This window comes from Pristis pectinata, chromosome 3, assembly GCF_009764475.1.
Source record: "Pristis pectinata isolate sPriPec2 chromosome 3, sPriPec2.1.pri, whole genome shotgun sequence".
In the NCBI taxonomy this organism is placed as follows: Eukaryota; Metazoa; Chordata; class Chondrichthyes; order Rhinopristiformes; family Pristidae; genus Pristis; species Pristis pectinata.
In genome coordinates this window covers 15,950,598-15,974,327 of record NC_067407.1, presented here as the reverse complement: position 1 = coordinate 15,974,327, position 23,730 = coordinate 15,950,598, and the positions used below count along the sequence as shown (strand labels likewise).

Here is a 23,730-nt window from a genome sequence, read left to right as displayed (position 1 = left end):
CTTCACCGTGGAGGACATCAGCAATGTGCCGGTTAGTCAGGAGTCTCACGAAATGGAATTGAGTTCAGTTAAGATTACTAGGGAGAAGGTGCTAGGAAAACTAAATGGGCTAAAGACTGATAAGTCTCCCGGACCGGATGAGGTGCATCCCCGGGTTCTGAAGGAGGTGGCTTTAGAGATAGCGGAGGCATTGGCGATAATTTTCCAGAAATCGATAGATTCCGGCGTGGTTCCGGAGGACTGGAGGGTCGCAAATGAAGTTCCGTTGTATAAGAAAGGTGGGAGGCAGCAAAAAGGAAATTACAGACCTATTAGTCTGACGTCAGTGGTGGGAAAGTTATTGGAATCTATCCTCAAAGATGGGGTTATGGAATACCTAGAGGCGCAAGGCAAGATAGGTCCTAGCCAACATGGTTTTGTGAAAGGAAGATCCTGCCTGACCAACCTATTGGAGTTTTTTGAAGAAATCACAGGTAAGGTGGATAAGGGAGAGGCGGTAGATGTTGTGTATTTAGACTTTCAAAAGGCCTTTGATAAGGTGCCTCACAAGAGACTGATTAATAAGATGAGAGGTCATGGAATTACGGGTAGGATAACAGAATGGGTGGAGCATTGGCTGGTTGACAGGAAGCAAAGAGTGGAAATAAAAGGATCTCGTTCTGGTTGGTTACCGGTTACTAGTGGTGTGCCGCAGGGGTCGGTGTTGGGACCGCTCCTTTTTACCTTGTACATTAACGATTTAGATGATGGAATAAATGGTTTCGTGGCTAAATTTGCAGATGACACCAAGATAGGGGGAGGAGTAGGGAGTATTGAAGAGATAGGAGGTTGCAGAGGGACCTATACAGTTTAGGAGAATGGGCAAGGAAACGGCAGATGAGATTCAATGTAGAGAAATGTGCAGTTGTACACTTTGGAAGCAGAAATAAGCGGGCAGATTATTATCTAGGAGGAGAGAAAATCCAAAGCACGGAAGTACAAAGGGACTTGGGGGTACTCGTGCAGGATACCTTAAAGGTTAACCACCAGGTCGGATCGGTGGTAAAGAAAGCGAATGCTATGTTGGCATTCATTTCGAGAGGTATAGTGTATAAAAGTAAGGAAGTGTTGATGAGGCTCTACGGGGCACTAGTGAGGCCTCATTTGGAATATTGTGCGCCGTTTTGGGCCCCACATCTTGGGAAGGATGTGTTGATGTTGGAGAGAGTTCAGAGGAGATTTACGAGGATGATTCCAGGAATGAAAGGGCTTACGTATGAGGAGCGTTTGTCGGCTCTTGGACTGTACTCACTGGAGTACAGAAGAATGAGAGGGGACCTCATAGTGACATTTAAAATATTGATAGGAAAGGACAGAGTAAATGTGACTAGGCTGTTTCCCTTGGTGGGTGAGTCCAGGACCAGAGGGCACAATCTTAGAATTAGAGGGTACAGATTCAAAACAGAGATGAGGAAAAATTTCTTTAGCCAGAGGGTGGTGAATTTGTGGAACTCCTTGCCACGTACAGCAGTGGAGGCCAGATCAGTGGGGGTGTTCAAGGAGGAGATAGATAGATATCTAAATAGTCAGGATATCAAGGGATATGGGGATAAGGCCGGAAATTGGGATTAGAATAGTTTTTTTTCTTCTTCTTCCCCCATTCCCCATTTCTCATTTCTATTTCCCCTTCCTTGGAGCAGACTCGATGGGCCGAATGGCCTGCTTCTGCTCCCTTGTCTTGTGATCTTGTGAAACATATAAAATTATGAAAGGGATAGGTAAAAGAGGCAGGAAGGTTGTTTCCACTGGTGGGTGAGACTAGAACAAGGGGACATAGCCTCAAGATTTGGTGGAGTAGACTTAGGACAGAGATGAGGAGGAACTGCTTTTCCCAGAGAGTAGTGAATGTGTGGAATTCTCTGCCTAGGGAAGCAGTAGAGGCTACCTCATTAAATATATTTAAGACACAGATAGATTTTTGCATAGTAGGGAAATTAAGGGTTATGGGGAAAAGGCAGGTTGGTGGATCTGAGTCCATGGCCAGAACTTCCATAATGTTTTGCAGGCAGGCACAGTAGTGTACAGGCAGGCACAGTAGTGTACAGGCAGGCATGGTAGTGTAGCAGTTAGTGTAACGCTATTACAGTGCCAGTGATCCTGGTTCAATTCCGGCTGCTGTCTGTAAGGAGTTTGCACGTTCTCCCTATGTCTGCGTGGATTTCCTCCAGGTTCTCTGGTTTCCTCCCACATTCCAAAGACGTACGGGTTAGGAAGTTGTGGGCATGCTATGTTGGCGCCGGAAGCGTGGTAACACTTGCAGGCTGACCCCAGAACACTCTATACAAAAGATGTATTTCACTGTGTGTTTTGATGTACGTGTGACTAATAAAGATGGCCTAGTCCTGTTCCTATTTCTTATGTTCTTACGTTCTTATGTCAATTCAGACCACTTTGGGGTTCCACTAAAGAGGGACCAGTACAAACATGATGGGCCAAACTGTCTACATCTGTGCTGAAAGGTTCAAAGGAAAGCCTGGTACAGACTAAATAACTGCATCGAGAAGGGCAATATTTAACTGAAAGCCGAATGGCTCATTGCAAATCTTTATCCTATTAAACTTGGCACATAAACTGAAATGAACCGTATAGGAATGACTAGAAACTGACAGCAGATTAGACTAGTATACAATTACGACTTTGATTTTGTGATTTTTAATCCAAAAGATTGAAATACATAATCCCAAAGGCCAATCTAGAAAATTGTGCTTTATATTTCCTCACCAACAAACTCCATGCCAAAAGTAAATATCAACAATGCAAATTTTACACTTTCATTCATTTTGCTTTATGATACTGCACATGGCTTTCAAAGTGATCGTGTGGTCTACTAACGAGCTCCAGTTACAGTCAGAAAGAGACAAAGCATGGTAACAGGCCCTTTGGTCCACTGAGCCCCTGACGACCATCCAACCACTTACACTAATCCTACTTTAACTCATTTTATTCTTTCCACATTCCCCATCAACTCCCCCTCAGATTCAACTGCTCATCTATACACTAAGGGCAATTTACAATAGCCAATTAGCCTACCAACCCACACATTTTTGGAATGTGGGAGTAAACCGGGGTACCTGGTGGAAACTTCACACAAACAGAACCAGAGGTCAGGATTGAACTGGGTCACTGGAGTTGTGAGGCAGAAGTTCGACCAGCTGTGCCACGATGTCACCCCCGGCTTCTTTATGGAAAGTTCTGGTCAGTGATATGACAAAGGTAAAAGGAGCAGAAGAGCAGAAGACTGGCAAAATAAGTGTTTTGTTGAAGAAACTGTTAATGCAAAGCCTGAACTAATCTGCAATTGTTATTACAGTCAATTTTAATTGCACATCATAGAAATCAACAGTTGTCAATGTATTGACTGGAGCTTTTTTGAAGAACTGAAAATAGCTGATTTTAACAAACACTAATAAAAACAAAGAAAAATCGCCTAACTGACACAAAAAATAAAACTGGAATATTCAAATCTTGCATATTTCCACTTGAGATTTTAATTAGAAGCAGAAGATTAACTACTATTTTGTTAGGCTACACTTGGAATATTGTGTGCAATTCCGGTCGCCCCATTACAGGAAGGATATGGAAGCTTTGGAAAGGGTACATCAGAGGTTTACCTGGATAGAACATAGAACAGTACAGCACAATACAGGCCCTTTGGCCCACGATGTTGTGCCGGCCTTTAAACCTCACCTAAGACTATCTAACCCCTTCCTCCCACATATCCCTCTATTTTAAATTCCTCCATATGCTTATCTAGTAATCTCTTGAATTTGACCAATGTACCTGCCTCCACCACTGCCCAAGGCAGCACATTCCATGCTCCAGCCACTCTCTGGGTAAAAAACCTTCCTCTGATATCTCCCTTGAACTTCCCACCCATTACTTTAAAGCCATGCCCTCTTGTATTGAGCATTGGTGCCCTGGGAAAGAGGCGCTGGCTGTCCACTCTATCTATTCCTCTTAATATTTTGTACACCTCTATCATGTCTCCTCTCATCCTCCTTCTCTCCAAAGAGTAAAGTCCTAGCTCCTTTCGTCTCTCCTCATAACGCATACTCTCTAAACCAGGCAGTATCCTGGTAAATCTCCTCTGCACCCTTTCCAACGCTTCCACATCCTTCCTATAATGCGGCGGCCAGAACTGGACACAGTACTCTAAGTGTGGTCTAATCAGAATTTTATAGAGCTGCATCATTACCTCGCGGCTCTTAAACTTGATCCCTCAACTTATGAAAGCTAACATCACATAAGCTTTCTTAACTACCCTATCCACCTGTGAGGCAACTTTCAGGGATCTGTGGATATAGACCCCCAGATCCATCTGCTCCTCCACACTACCAAGAATCCTGCCATTAACTTTGTACTCTGATGCTGCCTAGAATAGAGGGTATGAGCTATAACGAGAAGTTGGACAAACATGGGTTGTTTTCTTTGGACTGTAGGAGGCTGAGGGGAGACCCGACAGAAGTTTTTAAAATTATTGGAGGAATAGATAGGGTAGACAGACAGAATCTCTTACCCAGGGCAGAAATGTCAAATACTAGAGGACGTGCATTTACGGTGAGAGGAGGAAAGTTTAAAGGAGATGTGCAGTGTAAGTTTTTTTTAAACCGAGAGAGTGGTAGGTGGTGGAACCAGATATGATAGTGGCATTTAAGAAGCTGTTCGATAGACACGTAAACATGCAGGGAATGGAGAGACATGGACCGTATGCAGGCAGAAGTGATTTAGTCCAATTTGGCATCATGTTTGGCACAGACATCGTGGGCCGAAGGGCCTCTTTAATATTATGAGAACAGGGCTCCTTTTAAAAGATAACAAACATGACAATCTAAGAAAAGCCTCCAGTGTTGTTGAATATTATCAGAAATTGGTCAAAATTCTCTCACACTTCATGAAGTTAAAAACTAACTACGTAATCTATTGAACTACAACTTTTATAAATATTTGTACAAAATAAATAGGATGCTTACCAGTCTTTTGAAAGTGGTGTGTATGGTCTGTTTTTCTCGACTGTTTCCATTGTAAAAGGCAATTTCTTCACTGTAAAAATATAAGTGCCAATAGTTTTATTCTGAACTCTTATTTGCAAGCTCTCTCCATCTCTCTCTCTCTCAATATTGAACACCTCCCCATCAGTGAGCAGGAAAGAGTTACAAACAGAAAACAGGAAATTCAACCCCATCACATACACATACCGGCCATCATTTTAACAAGGACAGCTTCCCTAGCTGTCCAAGTAGCATGCTGTGGAAAGGCAGACCACTTCACTGCATATTTAAATGAGTTCCAATTTAAATGTTCTAGTTGGCCTGCAAGTCTTTCAGGGTCAAAAAACATGGCATTGAAAGGAAAGCAGGATTCAGCTTTGTCAGCATCCTATGTAGGCCAGGAGGACTAATCGTGCTCTCTCTTGTTCTTCAAGGAAGCATTCAGCTTCCCCTCGATCCATCATACCCAGCATGGCTTTGTCAAGGGCAGATCCTGCCTTACGAGCCTGATTGAATTTTTTGAGGATGTGACTAAGCACATCGATGAAGGGAGAGCAGTAGATGTGGTGTATATGGATTTCAGCAAGGCGTTTGATAAGGTACCCCATGCAAGGCTTATGGAGAAGGTGAGGAGACATGGGATCCAAGGGGACATTGCAGTGTGGATCCAGAACTGGCTGGCCCACAGAAGGCAAAGAGTGGTTGTTGAAGGGTCGTATTCTGAGTGGAGGTCAGTGACCAGTGGTATACCTCATGGGTCTGTACTGGGACCCTTACTCTTTGTGATTTTTATAAACGACCTGGATGAAGAAGTGGAGGGGTGGGTTAGTAAGTTTGCGGATGACACGAAGGTTGGGGGTGTTGTGTATATTTTGGAGGGCTGTCAGAGGTTACAGAGGGACATAGATAGAATGCACAGTTGGGCTGAGAAGTGGTAGGTCAAATATGTTGGCGAAATATAGTATTAATGGTAGGACTCTTGGCAGTGTGGAGGATCAGAGGGTTCTTGGGGTCCGAGTCCATAGGACGCTCAAAGCGGCTGCGCAGGTTGACTCTGTGGTTAAGAAGGCATATGGTGTATTGTCCTTCATCAATCGGGGAATTGAATTTAGGAGCTGAGAGGTATTGTTGCAGCTATATAGGTCCCTGGTCAGACCCCACATAGGTTTACTGTGCTCAGTTCTGGTCGCCTCACTACAGGAAAGATGTGGAAGCCATAGAGAGGGTACAGTGGAGATTTACAAAGATGCTGCCTGGAATGCGGAGCATTCCTTATGAAAGCAGGCTGAGGGAACTTGGCCTTTTCTCCTTGGAGAGACGGAAGATGAGGGGGGACCTGATAGAGGTATATAAGATGATGAGAGGTATTGATCAGGTAGATAGAGGCTTTTCCCCAGGGCTGAAATGGTGGCCACAAGAGGACATAGGTTTAAGGTGCTGGGGAGCAGATATAGAGGAGATGTCAGGGGTAAGTTTTTTACTCAGAGAGTGGTGAGTGCGTGGAATGGGCTGCCGGAAACGGTGGTGGAGGCTGATACGATAGGGTCTTTCAAGAGACTGTTAGATAGGTACATGGAGCTGAATAAAATAGAGGGATATGGGTAAGCCTAGTAATTTCTAGAGTAGGGACATGTTTGGCACAGCTTTGTGGGCCGAAGGGCCTGAATTGTGCTGTAGTTTTTCTATGTTCTATGTTCTTCCTTGTCCCAGTCGTGACCTCCTCCCTTCTCTCTCCCACAGGCCATCCACTGGCTGACTTGTTAATTTGGTCAACCCACGAAGGTAATGGAAGCAAGAGAAAAAAAAAATCAGAGGCAGATAGCCAGCTGTCCTCAAAGCCTGTTCAGATCCTTGAGCTTCTTCTTTGTAAGATGGTGCCAGAGTGTGGCGACTCGTTCAAGCTGCTCTCTGCAGATCTACTCATTACTTCTATTATAATTGTTCTATTCTTTTAAATCTAAATTCTATGACTCTAAGAATTACATTTTATTCTGCATTCTGTTATTGCTTTTCCCTTGTACTACCTCAATGTACTGATGTGATGAAATGATTTATATGGATGGCATGCAAAACTAAGTTTTTCACTGTACCTCAGTACACCTGACAATAATAAACCAATTTACCATAAGACATGGGAGCAGAATTAGGCCATTTGGCCCACCAAATCTGCTCCATCATTCAATCACGGTTGATTTATTTTTCCCTCTCAACCCCATTTACCCGCCTTCTCCCTGTAACCATTGACACCCTTACTAATCAAGAAATCGACACCGTTATATCAACCTCCGTTTTAAATATACCCAATGACTTGGTCTTCACAGCCATCTGTGGCAATGAATTCCACAGATTCACCACCCTCTGGCTAAAGAAATTCCTCCTCATCTCTGTTCTAAAGGGACATTCTTTTATTCGGAAGCTGTGCCCTCTGGTCCTAGACTCTCCCACTACTGGAAACATCCTCTCCACGTCCACACTATCCAGGCCTTTCAATATTCGATAGGTTTCAATGAGATCTCCCCTCATCATTCTAATCTCCAGCGAGTACAGGCCCAGAGCCATCAAATGCTCCCCATACATTAACCCCTTCATCCCTAGGGTCATTCTTGTAAACTCCTCTGGACCCTCTCCAATGCCAGCACATCCTTCCCTAGGTATGGGGCCCAAAGCTGCTCAGAATACTCCAAATGTGATCTGACCAACACCTTACAAAGTCTCAGATTACATCCTTGCTTTCTAGTCCTCTCAAAATGAATGCAAACATTGCATTTGCCTTCCTTACTGCATACTCAACCTGAAGTTAACCTTTAGGGAATCCTGCACTCTCCCAAGACCCTTTGCACCTCCGATTTCTGAACTCTCTCATTTAGAAAATAGTCTATGCCTTTATTCCTTCTACCAAAGTGTATGACCGCACACTTCCTTATGCTGCCACTTTGCCCATTCTCCCAACCTGTACAAGTCCATCTGAAGACTTCCTGCTTCCTCAACACTACCTGCCCCTCCACCTAACTTTGTATCATCCGCAACTTTGGCCACAAAGCCATCAATTCCATCTTTGAGATGATTAACATATAACATGAAAAGTAGCAGACCCAACACTGACCCCTGTGGAATACCACTAGTCACCGGCAGCCAACCAGAAAAGGCCCCTTTATTCCCACTGTTTGTCTTCTGCCAGTCAGCCAATCTTCTATCCATGCTGGTACCTTTGCTGTAATACCATGGGCTCCCATCTTGTTTAGCAGCTCATGTGTGGTACCTGCTTGTTACTTTCTCAAAGAATTCCAACAGATTTGTCAGGCAAGGTCTCCTTAAGGAAACCATGCTGACTTCTGCCTATTTTATCATGTGCATCCAAATACCCCAAAACATCATCCTTTCACAAATGTATAATTTCATGTCTTTTGCCTCCCTCCCTTCTTCAGCTACCTCCTTCAGAACCCTGGGGTGTAGTCCATCTGGTCCAGGTGACTTATCTGCCTTCAGACCTTTCAGCTTCCCAAGCACCTTTTCCTTAATCATAGCGACTACACTCACTTCTGCCCCCTGGCTCTCTTGAATTTCTGGCTTGTTGCTGGTGTCTTCCACAGTGAAGACTGTCACAAAATACTTATTCAGTTCATCCACCATTTCTTTGTTCCCCATTACTACTTCTCCAGTGTCATTTTCCAGTGGTCCGATGTCCACTCTTTCCTCTCTTTTACTCTTTATACATCTTAAAAAACTTTTGGTATAGTCTTTTATATTACTGGCTAGCTTACCTTCATATTTCATCTTTTCTCCACTTATTGCTTTTTTAGTTACCTTCTATTGGTTTTTAAAATCTTCCCATCCTTGAGCTTCCTGCTAATTTTTGCAATATTGTACGCCCTCTCTTTTGCTTTTATGCTGTCTTTGACTTCCCTTGTCAGCCACAATTGCCTCATCCTCCCTTTAGAATGATGCTTCTTCTTCTTTGGGATGAAATGATCCTGTGTCTTCCAAATTTCTCCCAGAAACTCCTGCCATTGCTGCTCTACCGTCATCCCCGCTAGGGTCCCCTTCCAGTCAACTTTGGCCAGGTCCTCTCTCATGCCTCTGTAGCTACCTTTACTCAATTGTAATACTGACACATCCAATTTGAGCTTCTCCATCTCAAACTGCAGGGTGAATTCCATCATATTATGATCAATGTCTCCTAAAGGTTCCTTTATTGAGAACAATCTTCTACTGGGAAGATAACTACCAACTGATCAGCAGGACTAAGTGCATTACAGGGCCCTCACAATCAATATGGTAAAACCAGAAATATAGTCTGCCCGTTATTACTGATTTCAATTTAGTTGCACTTTACAGAAGCTTTAAGTTAATGCATCTAACTGACCCAGAAATTAAAACAGGAAAATTTCAATAGGTATATTTCTTGTTGCAATTTTAATGAGCAGCAGAAGTACAATTATAATGCAATACCTGGTGGCCACTGACTTCAACCCACTCCCACAACTGACATGTCTATCCATGGCATCTGCTGCCACGTTGAGGCCAGGCGCAGACTGGAGGAACGCCACTGCAAATTCCGGCTTGGGAGTCTCCAACCTGATGGCCTCAACATCGACTTCTCTAACTTCCAGTAACCCCACCTCTTTTTCTCCCCCCACCCCCACTCCTCTGTCTTCCCTTATTCCTGTAGCTCCCTTCCCCCATCTTGATGACCAGCCCATCTCTTCTCCTCCCCTCCATCATCCTTTATTCCATGGTCCACTGCCCTCTCCTACTGGATTCCTCCTTCTTCAGCCCTTTGCTTTTTCTACCTATCAGCTTATTACATCTTCATCTTCTCCCTCTCCCCCTCCCCCACCCACTTACCATCCCCCTCTCACCTGGACTCCCCTATCACCTAACTCACCGATCCCCTGCTTGCGTTATTACTGATTTCAATTCCCCTCCCCTCCCCCTCCCTTCTTATTCTGGCTTCTGCCCTCTTCCTTTCCAGTCCTGATGAAGGGTCTTGGCCCGAAACGTCAACTGTTTATTTCCCTCCATGGATGCTACCTGACTTGCTGAGTTCCTCCAGTACTTTTTGTGTATTGCTCCAGATTTCAGCATGTGCAGAATTTTTTGTATCTCCATTTCGAGGACATCCCTGCTTTTTCAGCATAATAAACACAATAATCCAGGTGACAAACTCCACACCTAGAATTCCTTCAAAGATAGTTAAACCATGTTCCAGGCTTAAAGACATTCCAAAGCTAGTAAAATACAAGAGTATTTCTTTAAAATATTAAACATTTTAAAGGAGTAAAAATAGTTGAAACATGCAAAACACTTGGAAACAATTGAATACACCAGGAAACAATTAAGTACATCTGAATCAATTTTATAAAAGAGAAATTGAAGCAAAAAACTGCAGATACTGGAAATCTGAAACAAAACAGAAAATGCCAGATGGAGACACAAGAGACTACAGATGCTGGAATCTGGAGCAACACACAAGATGCTGGAGGAACTCAGCAGGTCAGGCAGCATCTGTGGAGATTCTATGTGACCTGCTGAGTTCCTCCAGCATCCACGGTACGGTAGCGTAGCGGTTAGCATGACGCTATTACAGCGCCAGCGATCGGTGTTTGATTCCCGTCCCTGTCTGTAAGGAGTTTGTACTTTCTCCCGTGTCTGCGTGGGTTTCTTCCGGGTGCTCCGGTTTCCTCCCACATTGCAAAAGACGTACGGGTGGGTTAATTTGGGTTTAAAATGGGCGGCGTGGACTCATTGGGCCGGAAGGGCCTGTTACCACGCTGTAAATAAAATTTAAAAAAAATACAAGACACATTTAGCAGGGAGCATCTGTGAAGAGAGAAACAGGTCAATAACTCTTTTTTTAATGTTTCTGGCAGTTGATATATTTTTATATAAAAAAATTGAAACTACTTTGTACTTGTGCTTTTCCCTACAGTCATTTCTTCCTGTTAAAATAAATGGGTCTGTTGGACCAGGCGCAGCTTCAGTAGGGATATTTCTCAACTTAGATGTTGAGAGATCTGCAGATGTTTACACTTCCCAGTTGGCATGAGGAGTCCAACAACAGAGTACAATTGTCCTGTGAGGAGATGATGAGTGTTTGCTTCACTCAGGAGTCTAGAATTTCCACGTGGTCACAAGGGTAGAAGCTGGCAGTTCCAACACGATCCAAAGTCCTACCCAAGTATGACAAAACTTCTGTGTTTCCAGCCTTGCAGAATTATCTGGTTGATTTTGTTCTGCCTCATGCCCCCATTCCCCACCCACAAATAGCAAGCTTTTTATACTTAGCTTTAAGCATTTTCATACTTCAATTTAACAATATACTTGAGCACTAACTGGCTAATCCATTATAGAGAAGAGTATAGACTATGTCCTGGACTTTCCTATTTTCAACATGCCGTAGGAGAAGCACAGCAGTATCCCAGAACACATCATTCACACAACTTCTGCACTTGGTTCAAGAAAAAAAAAATGAAAACAGTTAAGGGACAGTGGGATAGGGAGGTAAAGACATATGTATCCTTGCATTGAAATGTTTTAGCACAACAGCTCCACTGAAAACAGTTAAAGGAATTCTTTAGAAGGAGAGGACATAAAGCAGAAGTGCGTCATTTGGCCCCTCATGCCTGCTCAGCCATTTAATATAATCATGGTAAATCCTTCAACTCGTCACGACTTTTCATGCATTAACCCCATATCCCAAGATTCCTTTAATATCAAAAAATCTGAATATCTAAAAGTTAATGTCTAAAAAAAATGTTAAAGGCTAAAATTAAATGGTACTAGTTTTACATAATATCTTCTCACCTATTTGTAATAAGTCGAGAGTTGACGTATCTGTATTCACCTTCATATCTTTGTTCCGATACTGTCATTTTACCAACTGGTCTCCTGAGTCGAGTTAGGATCAGACCTGAAAATATCAGGTAAGCCATCATGCTTGCAGGTCCCTAAAGAGAGAACAATAAATCTATATTAAAATAATATACTTTTCCTTTTTTTGCAGTAACATAAGGATGATATTCCCAAAATTCAGATGCAAAAAGAAATAAAGAATTATAACAAAACTAAATTACTCAAATGCATTTATTAGCCTTTCTGTATTAAAATCTAGAAGATTTATCATTTCTACTTAATTCTATGAGTATTATGTGTTAGTTAAATTTTTTTGATTGTGCTTTTTCCAAATGATGTCCTAAAAAAAAGTTATCATAGTTCTAAGTTAAATGAAGTATCTTCAGTGTCAATCAGTTAAAATTAATTCATACTCAACTTACCTGAGCGCCTATTGCGCTTGTCAATTTAAATATATACAGAATGATGTCCAAGAGTGGCTAGAAAGGAAACAGGCCAAAAATTAGCTTGTGAAATAGCTTGAAAAGAACATAGTGAATCAACATTAAAAACACAATATTATATTGCAGATGCTGGAGTTAAATCCAAAATACATAAGCAAATTGTTACTACCTGTGGAGAGGTCAAGTTTATGCTTTGGATGCAGTGCCTTCTTCAGAATACAAAATTACATGTGGAACAGGCTTTTCTAAAAAATCTGGTTGAAGACCCTTGGACTGGAAATTATATAAAAATAAACAGCAGAAATTTGCATCAGATGAAGTTTACAGAAGGTGGAGGATGAAAGCCAGCAAGAGCAATGTAACAAAAGTGAAAATAGGGAAACGTCAGTTATAGGTGAAGGTTTTGGCAGCAGACCAGGCAATGTTAAGGAGATAGAAGTAGACAGGGTTACTTTATGTAGGCAATTTTTGTGATGGAGAAATCTCAGAATCAGGTTGATTTGGACATTGAAATTGCAAGCACTGCCAATCATCCGATAACAATGGAGTTTAGTAAAGGAGAATGAAATCAAAGGCAAAGGTATGAAGTTAGTGGCAAAAACAGTGGTTCCTGGCTTCTGTTTAACCAGAGAAAATTGTGCCTCAGCTAAGAATGTATATTGCACAAACACTCTAGCAATACAAGCCAGAGTGCTTATACAATGTATATTCTTGGTTGAGGGAATGCAAGCAAAATCAACTTTGAGGTCACAAGCATTCTTTGGAAGAGTATGATGTTGCCAAGGTGCGCCATTTAGATAAAGTAGTATAGGTACATGGGAAAATAGCATAAAGGTGCATGAACATGTAAAAGAATCATGGAAATGACCTTGCCTTGATTGGATAGATAATAATGGAACAAAGAACAGGAAGGGAGATGTTAAAAGAGTTTTAATCATACGATCATCACAGAGAACATGAGGATCATTGTAAAGAGGACAGGGATAGGTCATTGTAGAAAACTACAATCTTGACTTTGACTAGTGCCACTTCAATGATGTGTCATCTTATATGGTTTTGTATCCACTGAGAGTCAACACTCTAAATGGGAAAGAATAGCTAGAGATCATGAGAGCACTAGAATATTCCATCTCATAGGAAGTAATAAAATGGTGTGGGGAATCTACAATACTGCAGCTTCCAGTCCAATATAATTGCTCTCGGACTCATTGTGCCCTCTGTTGCTGTGTCAGCTTAAAGTCCCTGGGTTTCGTGATAATCATGTTTAAATATACAGATATCTAACTACTGAAATAATTATTTAAAATGATCTTTTATATTGATTTAGTTACTGATCTAAGTATTTCATTGGTGGTTGAGCTAACACAACTAGTTTAGAATCATCTTATTTTGTCTATAATTTGTGTGAATTCTGAGGGGAGGATAAAGGGAAGTGATACACAAATGGGTTCTAGTGAGAAGTTATTGACCCGAAACATTCATTTTTTTCTTCCCTCCACACTTGATGCCTGACATTGAGCATTTCCAGCACTTTCAGCTTCTATTTCATATTTCCAGTATAAAGAGTATTTTATATTGATGAGTACAACTCACCTTGCTGAGATTTGAATACAAGTCCACTACACTGTTGCAAAATTTCTCCACATCTTGTGTTAACAGCTGATCCGCATTTGCTATTCTGTTGTCAAGATTACCCATTTTATAGTATGTATAACCTCTGTCAGGAGAAAACAATGTATGTGGTTAATTAACAGTCTATATAATTATTATTTACATGAAATGTTTTCATTGATTATTATATAAATTTATATTAGTCCATTAAATTCAATCAACTAAATAAACTGCACAACACACTTCTGGGCTCAACTGTTGTTTATAACTAACTAGGAAATTGCTCAAGGGTAAATTGGTTTATTATTGTCACGTGTACTGAGGTACGGTGAAAAACTTGTCTTGCATACCGTTCATTTCATTACAACAGTGCATTTAGGTAGTACAAGGTAAAACAATAACAGACTGCAGAATAAAGTGTTACAGTTACAGAGAAAGTTCAGTGCAGGTAGACAGCAAGGTGCAAGGTCATAATGAGGTAGATTGGAATTGGTTTACTATTGTCACAAGTACTGAGGTACAGTGAAAAGCTTGCCTTGCGTACCATTCATACAAATCAATTCATTACACAGTGCACTGAGCTAGTACATGCAAAAACAATAACAGAACGTAGAATACAGATCAAGAGTCCATCCCAATGTACTAGGGAACCGGTCAATAATCTTATAACAGCAGGATAGAAGTTGTCCTTGAGCCTGGTGGTACATGCTTTCAGGATTTTGTATCTTCTGCCCAATGGGGGGGGGTGGTGTGTGGCAGAAGAGAGGATGTCCAGGGTGGGTGGGGTCTTTGATTATGCTGGCTGCTTTACCAAGGCAGCAAGAGGTGTACACGGAGTTCATGGAGGGGAGGCTGGTTTCCGTGATGTGCTGAGCTGTGCTCACAACTCTCTGCAGTTTCTTGTGGTCATGGGCAGAGCAGTTGCCATACCAAGTTGTGATGTATCTGGATAAGATGCTTTCTGTGGTGCATCAATAAAAATTGGTGAGGGTCAAAGGGGACATGCCAAATTTCTTTAGCCTCCTGAGGAAGTAGAGGCACTGGTTAGCTTTCTTAGCCATGGCGTCTACGTGGTTGGACCAGGACAGGCTATTGGTGATGTTCACTCCTAGGAACTTGAAGCTCTCAACCCTCTCGACCTCAGCACCGTTGATGTAAACAGGAGCATGTGCACCACCCCACTTCCTGAAGACTATGACCAGCTCTTTTGGTTTGCTGACATTAAGGGAAAGGTTGTTGTCATGACACCATGTCACTAAGCTCTCTATCTCCTTCCTGTACCCTGACTCACTGTTATTTGAGATACGGCCTACTACAGTGGTATCATCTGCAAACTTGGAGATGGAGTTAGAGCAGAATCTTGCCACGCAATCATGAGTATATAGGGAGTGGAGTAGGGGACTGAGGACACAGCCTTGTGAGGCACCAGTGCTGAGGATAATTGTGGTGGACGTGTTGCTGCCTATCCTTACTGATTGCGATCTGTTGGTCAGGCAGTCAAGGATCCAGTTGCAAAGGCAGATGTTGAGTCCCAGGTCTAGGAGTTTGGAGATGAGTGTGCTTGGAATTATAGTACTGAAGGTGGAGCTGTAATCAATAAATAATAGTCTAACATAGGTGTCTTTACTGTCCAGATGCTCCAGAGATGAGTGTAGGGCCAGGGAGATGGAATTTGCCATGCACCTATTTCAGCAGTAGGGAAACTGCAGTGGATTGAGGTTGTCTGGGAGCTGAGTTAATGCGTGCCATGACCAGCCTCTTGAAGCACTTCATAACGGTGGATGGAGTGACAATTCAACATAGGTTAAGATTTAATATCAAAATATGCCATTTCCCACTAAGGAAGAAATTAGTCTTCAGACCATGCATTAAACATGCCATATAAGATTTAATATCAAAATATGCCATTTCCCACTAAGGAAGAAATTAGTCTTCAGACCATGCATTAAACATGCCATAAATTAACCTACAGAAAACATACAGAAAAATTAGGAGTAGGACTCAAACCTGCTCACCATTTAATAAGATCTGACTGTGATCTCAATTTCACATTCCTGTCTTCCTCAATTACTTTACACTCCCTTGGATACAAATACTTCTGACTGAAAAATATTCTAAGACTCTGCTTCCATGACAGGTTTCAAAGACTCTTGAGCCTCTGAGAGAAAGATTTTGCCTCATCTCTGTCTTAAATGGGGGCGGCCCTTTTCTTGAACAGTGACCCCTGGTCCTAGATTCTCAAATAACAAGAAACGTTCCCTCCATATCCATCCAGTCAAGATCTCTCAAGATCTTGTAAGTTTCAATCAAATCTGCCCCCCCCCCCCCCATTCTTCTAAACTCCAGCTGAAAAAGACTAGCCTGTCCTTATGACTACTCACCTATTCTGGGTATCAGTCTAGTAAATCTCCTCTCAATTGCTTCCAATGTATTAACATTCCTCCTTAAACAAAAAGACCAAAACTTTACACAATAGACTGGGATTTGACTAATTCCTATGTAATTGAAACAAAATCTCTCTCCTCTTGTAGCAAAAACTGTTGGAGGAACTCAGCAGGTTGAGCAGCATCTGTAGAGGCAAAGGGCTAGTTGACGTTTTGGGTCATGACCCTGCATCTGGGCCCTCTTCTTACTCTCAATAACTAAAAAAAATCCCCCATCAGTAAAGTCTTAGGGTCTTCTTCTTCTTTCTGGGACAAAACCCCAACCAGTTCCCATCCACTAACACTCTCATCCCCCTGGTGGAACTTGTTCTTACTCTCATCAACTTAAAAAAAATTGCTCCAGATTCCAGCATCTGCGGCCTCTTGCATTCCTGTCCTTTTGTATTTAATTCCCTCCCAATAAATGTTGACATTGTTAACCTTCCTAACTATTTGATGTACTTGCATACTAACCTTTTGCATGTCATGCTCTAGGACATCCAGATCCTTCTGCATCTCAGACCTCTGCAACCCCTCAATACTTAAATAACATGCCTTTCCATTTTTCCTGCCAAAATGACAATTTCTCATTTGGCAGGTCTTTGCCACTCACTCAACCAATCTATATCCCTTTGCCGCTATCTTAAGTGCTCTTCACGACTTACTTACCTGCCTACCTTTGTGTCATTTGCAAATTTAACAACCATATCTGTAGGTCTGCATTGTGCTATATGTACATATGGCCTGATAAGGTTTGTTTGGCAGATATGGTCAAGGACTAATTTCTACCCTATTGTGTTTTTGCAAATCAAACCCACAATGCATCATAAGTTATAAAAGAAGCAATTTTAGTGCTTTGACTTGAGCTTCTATCTGTCAGTCTAGGAGTGAAGTTAAAGTCATTCATGAGTAGGCCATGTAATTGTAGACATCATCGGCATGTTAAATTTAAATATAACTGAAAGGAGAGCTGATAGTTTATCCCAAAGCATGATCACTATTACCTTAACCTGTACTGGTGAAAGGTTAAATTGGTCCCTGGTTAACTTGAATCAATTACCTCTGAAACATCAACAATATTTGCTAACTTCCAATCTGTGGAGCTAATCAGTGCCCAACGAATTAAGTCATTGATGTAGCCAGAGTCACGTTAACTTCAGGCAACAAACTAGGATGCATGCTGCGTGGTCTGCATGATGTGTTAACTTTCCATCTTTATAAATTGTCAAGTATTTCCTTCAGCAATTTTAAAAGCACCAAAATTGAAAAGACAAAAGTAAGGAACTTGGAAAAGGAAATAAGGAAAATATTTCATAATGACACAGATTGCAGAGGAAATTTACTGCATACGGAATTCAATGAATTTTGACAGAAATGGAACAGAACTAAAGAGAATGGAATAATAGAGGCCTAATTCTTCAAATTATTCAATACCTTGGAAGTACGTGTACAGTTAAGTTATACCATAAAAGTCCAATGGTTTTTAAAGTTTTATAGTAACATGAGGCAGGGTAAGGATGATAGAGTGAAGGAACCGTGGTTGACACGAGATGTAAAATATCTTGTCAAGAGGAAGAAAGAAGCTTACCTGAGGTTTAGAAAGCATGGATCAGACAGGGCTGTGGAGAGTTACAAGGTAGCCAGGAGGGAGTGTAAGACTGGACTTAGGGGAGCTAGAAGGGGGCATGAGAAGTCCTTGGCGAGTAGGATCAAGGAAAACCCCAAGGCGTTCTATACATATGTGAAGAATAAGAGGATGACTGGAGTGAGGGTAGGACCGATCAGGGATAAAAGAGGAAACATGTGCCTGGAGTTTAAAGAGGTAGGGGAGGTCCTTAATGAATACTTTGCTTCAGTATTCACCAGAGAGAGAGAGACATTGATGTTTGTGAGGATGGCGTACGACAGACTGATACGCTAGGGCATGTCGATGTGAGGAAAGAGGATGTGCTGGAACTATTGAAAGATATTAGGATAGGTAAGTCACCAGGGCCGGATGGGATATACCCAAGGTTATTACAGGAAGCTAGGGAAGAGACTGCTGCACCTTTGGCGACGATTTTTGCGTCCTCACTAGCCACAGGAGTAGTGCCGGATGATTGGAGGGTGGCAAATGTTGTTCCTTTGTTTAAGAAAGCAAGTAGGGATAACCCTGGGAATTACAGACCAGTGAGTCTTACTTCAGTGGTGGGCAAATTACTGGAGAAGATTCTTAGAGACAGGATTTATAGGCATTTAGAGAAGCATAGGCTGATTAGGGACAATCAGCATGGCTTTGTGAGGGGCAGGTCATGCCTCACGAGCCTGATTGAATTCTTTGAGGATGTGACAAAGCACATTGATGAAGGTAGAGCAGTGAATGTGGTGTACAAGGATTTTAGTAAGGTGTTTGATAAGGTTTCTCCTGGAAGGCTCATTCAGAAAGTCAGGAGGCATGGGATCCAGGGAGACTTGGCTGTGTGGATTCAGAATTGGCTCACCCATAGAAGACAGAGGGTGGTGGTAGATGAAGCGTATTCTGCCTGGAAGTTGGTGACCAGTGGTGTTCCGCAGGGATCTGTTCTGGGACCCCTGCTCTTTGTGATTTTTATAAATGACTTGGATGAGGATGTGGAAGGGTGGGTTAGTAATTTTGCAGATGACACGAAGGTTGGTGGTGTTGTGGATAGTGTAGAAGGTTGCTGTAGATTACAACAGGATATTGATAGAATGCAGAGCTGGGCTGAGAAGTGGCAGATGGAGTTCAACCCAGATAAGTGTGAAATGATACACTTCGGGAGATCAGGTTCGAAGGCAGAATACAAGGTTAATGGCAGGACTCTCAGCAGTGTGGAGGAACAGAGGGATCTTGGGGTCCACGTCCATAGATCCCTCAAGATTGCCGCGCAGGTCCATAGGGTTGTTAAGAAGGCGTATGGTGTGTTGGCCTTCATTAGTCAGGGTATTGAGTTCAAGAGCCACGAGGTAATGTTGCATCTCTATAGAACTCTGGTCAGACCACACTTGGAGTATTGTGTTCATTTCCGGTCACCTCTTTATAGAAAGGATATGGAAGCTTTACAGAGGGTGCAGAGGAGATTTACCAGGATGTTGCCTGGATTGGAGAGCATGTCTTATGAGGATAGGTTGAGCAAGATAGGGCTTTTCTCTTTGGAGAGGAGGAGGATGAGAGGTGACTTGATAGAGGTGTACAAGATGATAAGAGGCATAGATCGACTGGACAGTCAGAGACTTTTTCCCAGGGTGACAATGGCTAACGCGAGGGGACATAATTTTAAGGTGACTGGAGGAAGGTATAAAGGGGATGTCAGGGCTACGTTTTTTTACACAGAGAGTGGTGGGTGCGTAGAAGGCACTGCTGGCAGAGGTTGTGGGGGTAGATACATTAGGGACATTTAAGAGACTCTTAGACACATGAATGATAGAAAAATAGGGGGCTATGTGGGAGGGAAGGGTTAGATAGATCTTAGAGCAGGATAAAATGTCGCTACAATATTGTGGGCCGAAGGGCCTGTATTGTGCTGTAGTGTTCTGTGCCATGTAACAGCACTGGTAAATTCACACCAATTAAGCAACATTTCTTTGGCTTCTTCATTTGCAGCCAAATACTCAGGAGGAGACAGTGTACTTGATCAGAGATTTCTCTTATTCTAGGCACCTGCACTTCTAATGGAGCATGACTTACAAGACAACATATTGATTTGGTCTAACTCCTGAAGCAGAGCTGTCAATTTTATACGAAAGCAATTAGGATTGCCTACAACGCTCTGATCTGTCACGTTGCATAACATTTCTGCTGATATTACAATTTTTACAGCAAGATGCAACTTCTAAGAACTATTTTCTTGATCTTCTGAAAAATGTGCTATATATCATTATCACTACACTTTTCCTAAACTCACATTAAAATAGTATAGTGACCACAAAGCTACTAGATTGTCATAAATATTTCTCTGGTTTAATGAAGTTCTTCAGGTAAGGAAATCTGCTACCCCAAGCTCCTCCAAACTAGGATTGCCAGCATTTTATTCCAACATTAAGGGACAGATTGTGGTTGGGACTTGTGGTGATTGGATGGGAAGGGGCTTCAAAGTGTGGATGAGGCCACAATTAGCCCCAATGTATATGAAAAGATCCAAGGGCAGCAATGGCCAAACAATCTCTTGTAACAGCAGGCACTATATGAAAAATACTAAACAAGTGGAAGAGTGAAAAGAAAACATAACACAGGAGCAGCTTGTTCTTGAAATCTGACCATTATATTCTGAAGACAATATTCCAGACCATTCAAACAAAACGTAAAAGGCTCAGTGTTTGTTTCAAAAAGCCAGTGGATAAACACTTCCTCTCCCCTAAGTTGCAACACTAGACACAGTTCATCCCCGCCCAGCCCCAGAAACCACTGTTAATTTAATGTGGAAATCCGTCAAATTCACATACTTGGTGCCTGTCTCGAATGATTGTAAAATCTGGAAGGGAGACAGAGGAATGTATGGTAATTTAAAGAATCCTATGTCTGTAACAGCTTTTTAAACTTGCAATTAATTGTTGGAAGAGACCTGCTCCAGGCTGGTCTCTGATGCCAAATCCCAAGAAGGTCCCACCTATAGATTAAAATCGATCCTTTATAAAGTATTCCAAAATACAAGCAGTATTAGAAAAGTCTTTTTTTTGGTCTTATTTTTGACTTTGATCTCTATCTATACAAATATAGCAACCACAATACATTGTTACATTTGCCAGAAACTTACTTTAAGTACTCCTCATACAGGTAATTGGTGAGCCGTATTCGGAATCGAAGTTTCAGTTGATTCAAGCCCAATTTCAGGAAATTATTTACCAAAGATATCTGAAGTAATATAAATAGAGAACTAATCATACAAAAGCAGAATTAAAGAAACACTAGCTGTAATTTAGAGCACTATCATTTGTAACCTTTAAAATGTACTGATTACAAAGTAAACTGTGGAATGATAGGAATGTGGTCATAGCAAAGCATGTATTCACTTTTGACCCTGAGCTATCTACCATTATTGATTTAAAAATAACAAAAAATATACTTACAGCTGGCATTGCAGCAACAAAGTTGAATAGATATCTCTTGAAATCTTTGGTGCTCCGACCAATAATTGCACTGCAAACCATGACATACATACAGGCTGTCAGAGCAAAATTTATGTAATCCAAACATAAATGTTGATTAAACCGTATGTATTTCAGAGAAACTAAACAATTGGCATGAAGATATTCAGTCATTATCATGTGCCACCACTGCTTTTCCATAAATGGCATATATTTTGCATCACGAGCTTCCCTCAGAAAGGCTTTTCAAACATCTCTTCACTCATTCAACATCAAAATCCTGCACAATAATATGCAGTGAATCCTACACATTAACGGTAATTATACTGTAAGTTGACAACTTCTGAAGTTCACACTTTCTAAGAAGTCTTCAGGATAAAACTGTCAAATGAGAGGGCTTTCTATAAAATAAAAATACTTGATGTCATAAAGAAATTATCCATATGTAGAAAAAGTTATGCAAAGACAGGAATTACAACCAACATCACTGAATCATTATATCTACTTGTGTATAATCAAACATTTCATGCTAAAGCCCAGGCACTGCTGCTGCAGATCACGGCCCCATGACGAGATGATACAATCCTATATCTGTAAATTCATACTTGTTTTAAATGGATAGGAAAAGAAAGACGGATTTTTTTAAAATAGCACCATTGATCAATTGGAAACAAGAACAGGACTAATAGATAAATGCAGCTTTATGCAAGCTAAGACACAGGCTGCAAAGCTTAGGATGACTTCAAGTTAATGGAAAGTAACACGATGGAGGGTATCCAAGAATGTATTAGAGTAGTTGCATCTAAAGTTAATAAAAAGTATGAATAAGGATTTTGGCAGCAGATGAGCTGAGGCAAGGCCAAGGGGAGTTATGTTACAGAGTCGGAAATAGGCAGTCTTAGAGGCGGTACCTCTCGAGTCTTAGAGAAGACTCAATGATAAATGTGACACCAAGGTTATGAACGCCATGGTTCAGCTTCAGACAACTGTCACAGAAACTGTCAGTGGCAAGGGAATGTAATTTGTTGCATAAACCCAATGATATTGGCTTCAATAAATATTTAGTTCCCTTAAATTTCCCTGATAATTTAAGGGAAATATCTCATTCAGTTCTAGATTTTGGACAAACACTCTGATAACAGTGGCAGTGAAGGCATCAAAAGTGGTTCCTCTCTGAGTTTAGAGACACAAGAGACAGCAGATGCGCAAATCTGGAGCAAAAAATAAACTGCTGAAAGAACTCAGTGGGTCAAGCAGCATCTGTGGAGGCAAAGGGATGGATGTGGTCTCCTCAACATAAGCAGACTAAGCATAGACTAGGCGACCATTTCGCAGAGCACCTGCCTGCAACGGTCGGCTTGACCTTCCAGTTGCATGTCACTTCAACTCTTCTTCCCATCCCCACACCGAATTGTCTGTCCTCAGCCTTCTCCATTCCCTCAGTGAGGCCAAACGCAAACTAGAAGAATAGCACCTCATATCCTGCTTGGCTAGCCTACAGCCCAATGGTATGAACATTGAATTTTCCAGTTTCAAGTAGCCCACTCCCTGTGTTCCTCTCCCATACCCAGGGTGTCTCTCCTTTTGTTCACCTGCCTCCACATTCCCTCATTACCTAGACTCATCATTCCCCTCACCTGGCTCCATCTGCCCACCATCCTTCCCTTATCTGGTTCCACCTATCACCTACCTGCCTCTGTCTCAACACTTCCTCTCACTCCTATATACTGGCTATCTTCCCTCTACAATCTCAGTCCTTATGCAGGGTCTTGACCTGAAACATCGACCATCGCTTTGCCTCCACCGATGCTGCTTTTGACTCACTGAATTCTTCCAGCAGTTTATTTTTTGCTCCTTTCTGTGTTATCCCAGTTTAGAGTACCCAAATGCAGGTATTGATTCAAGTAACACCCTCCACAGTCATACCTTTCAATCATGGTTCCATTTTGAATCATCCAGACATCACAGTAAGTTCGAGCAACAAGCATCACCGCAATGAGTAACAGGTAGGCAGACTAGAATGAGTAAAACAGGCATCCAAGTAAGCTTTCAACTGCTCAAACAAAACATCACCCCTCCCAACCCATCTATTGGTTTCAAAGGTTCACATCCTCTTCAGCTACTTCTCCTAGTTTACAAGTGCCGTTCTAACACGATGATACCAGCTGCAGAATAGTTTCTTTCTCTGATCCCCCAACCTAATCAACGTGATACCACATTGAGGCCTCTTGAGATGAAGAGAGAGGGAAAGAGAGAGGGGGGGGGGGGAGGAGAGAGGGAGGGGGGGGGGGG

General features: G+C 41.9%; 1 protein-coding gene across 1 annotated transcript in view; it reads right to left on the bottom strand.

Moving 5' to 3' along the window:
• The window catches only part of abcd3a (ATP-binding cassette, sub-family D (ALD), member 3a), a 57,446-nt gene that overhangs the window by 17,689 nt on the left and 16,027 nt on the right, over positions 1 to 23,730 (bottom strand). The window contains exons 4-10 of the mRNA XM_052011535.1: positions 23,365 to 23,453; positions 21,421 to 21,490; positions 21,108 to 21,205; positions 13,916 to 14,039; positions 12,302 to 12,358; positions 11,832 to 11,974; positions 5,010 to 5,079 (exon numbers count right to left, since the gene is read on the bottom strand). Coding sequence (XP_051867495.1) covers positions 5,010 to 5,079; positions 11,832 to 11,974; positions 12,302 to 12,358; positions 13,916 to 14,039; positions 21,108 to 21,205; positions 21,421 to 21,490; positions 23,365 to 23,453 — 651 coding nt within the window. The remainder of the gene's footprint in view (positions 1 to 5,009; positions 5,080 to 11,831; positions 11,975 to 12,301; positions 12,359 to 13,915; positions 14,040 to 21,107; positions 21,206 to 21,420; positions 21,491 to 23,364; positions 23,454 to 23,730) is intronic.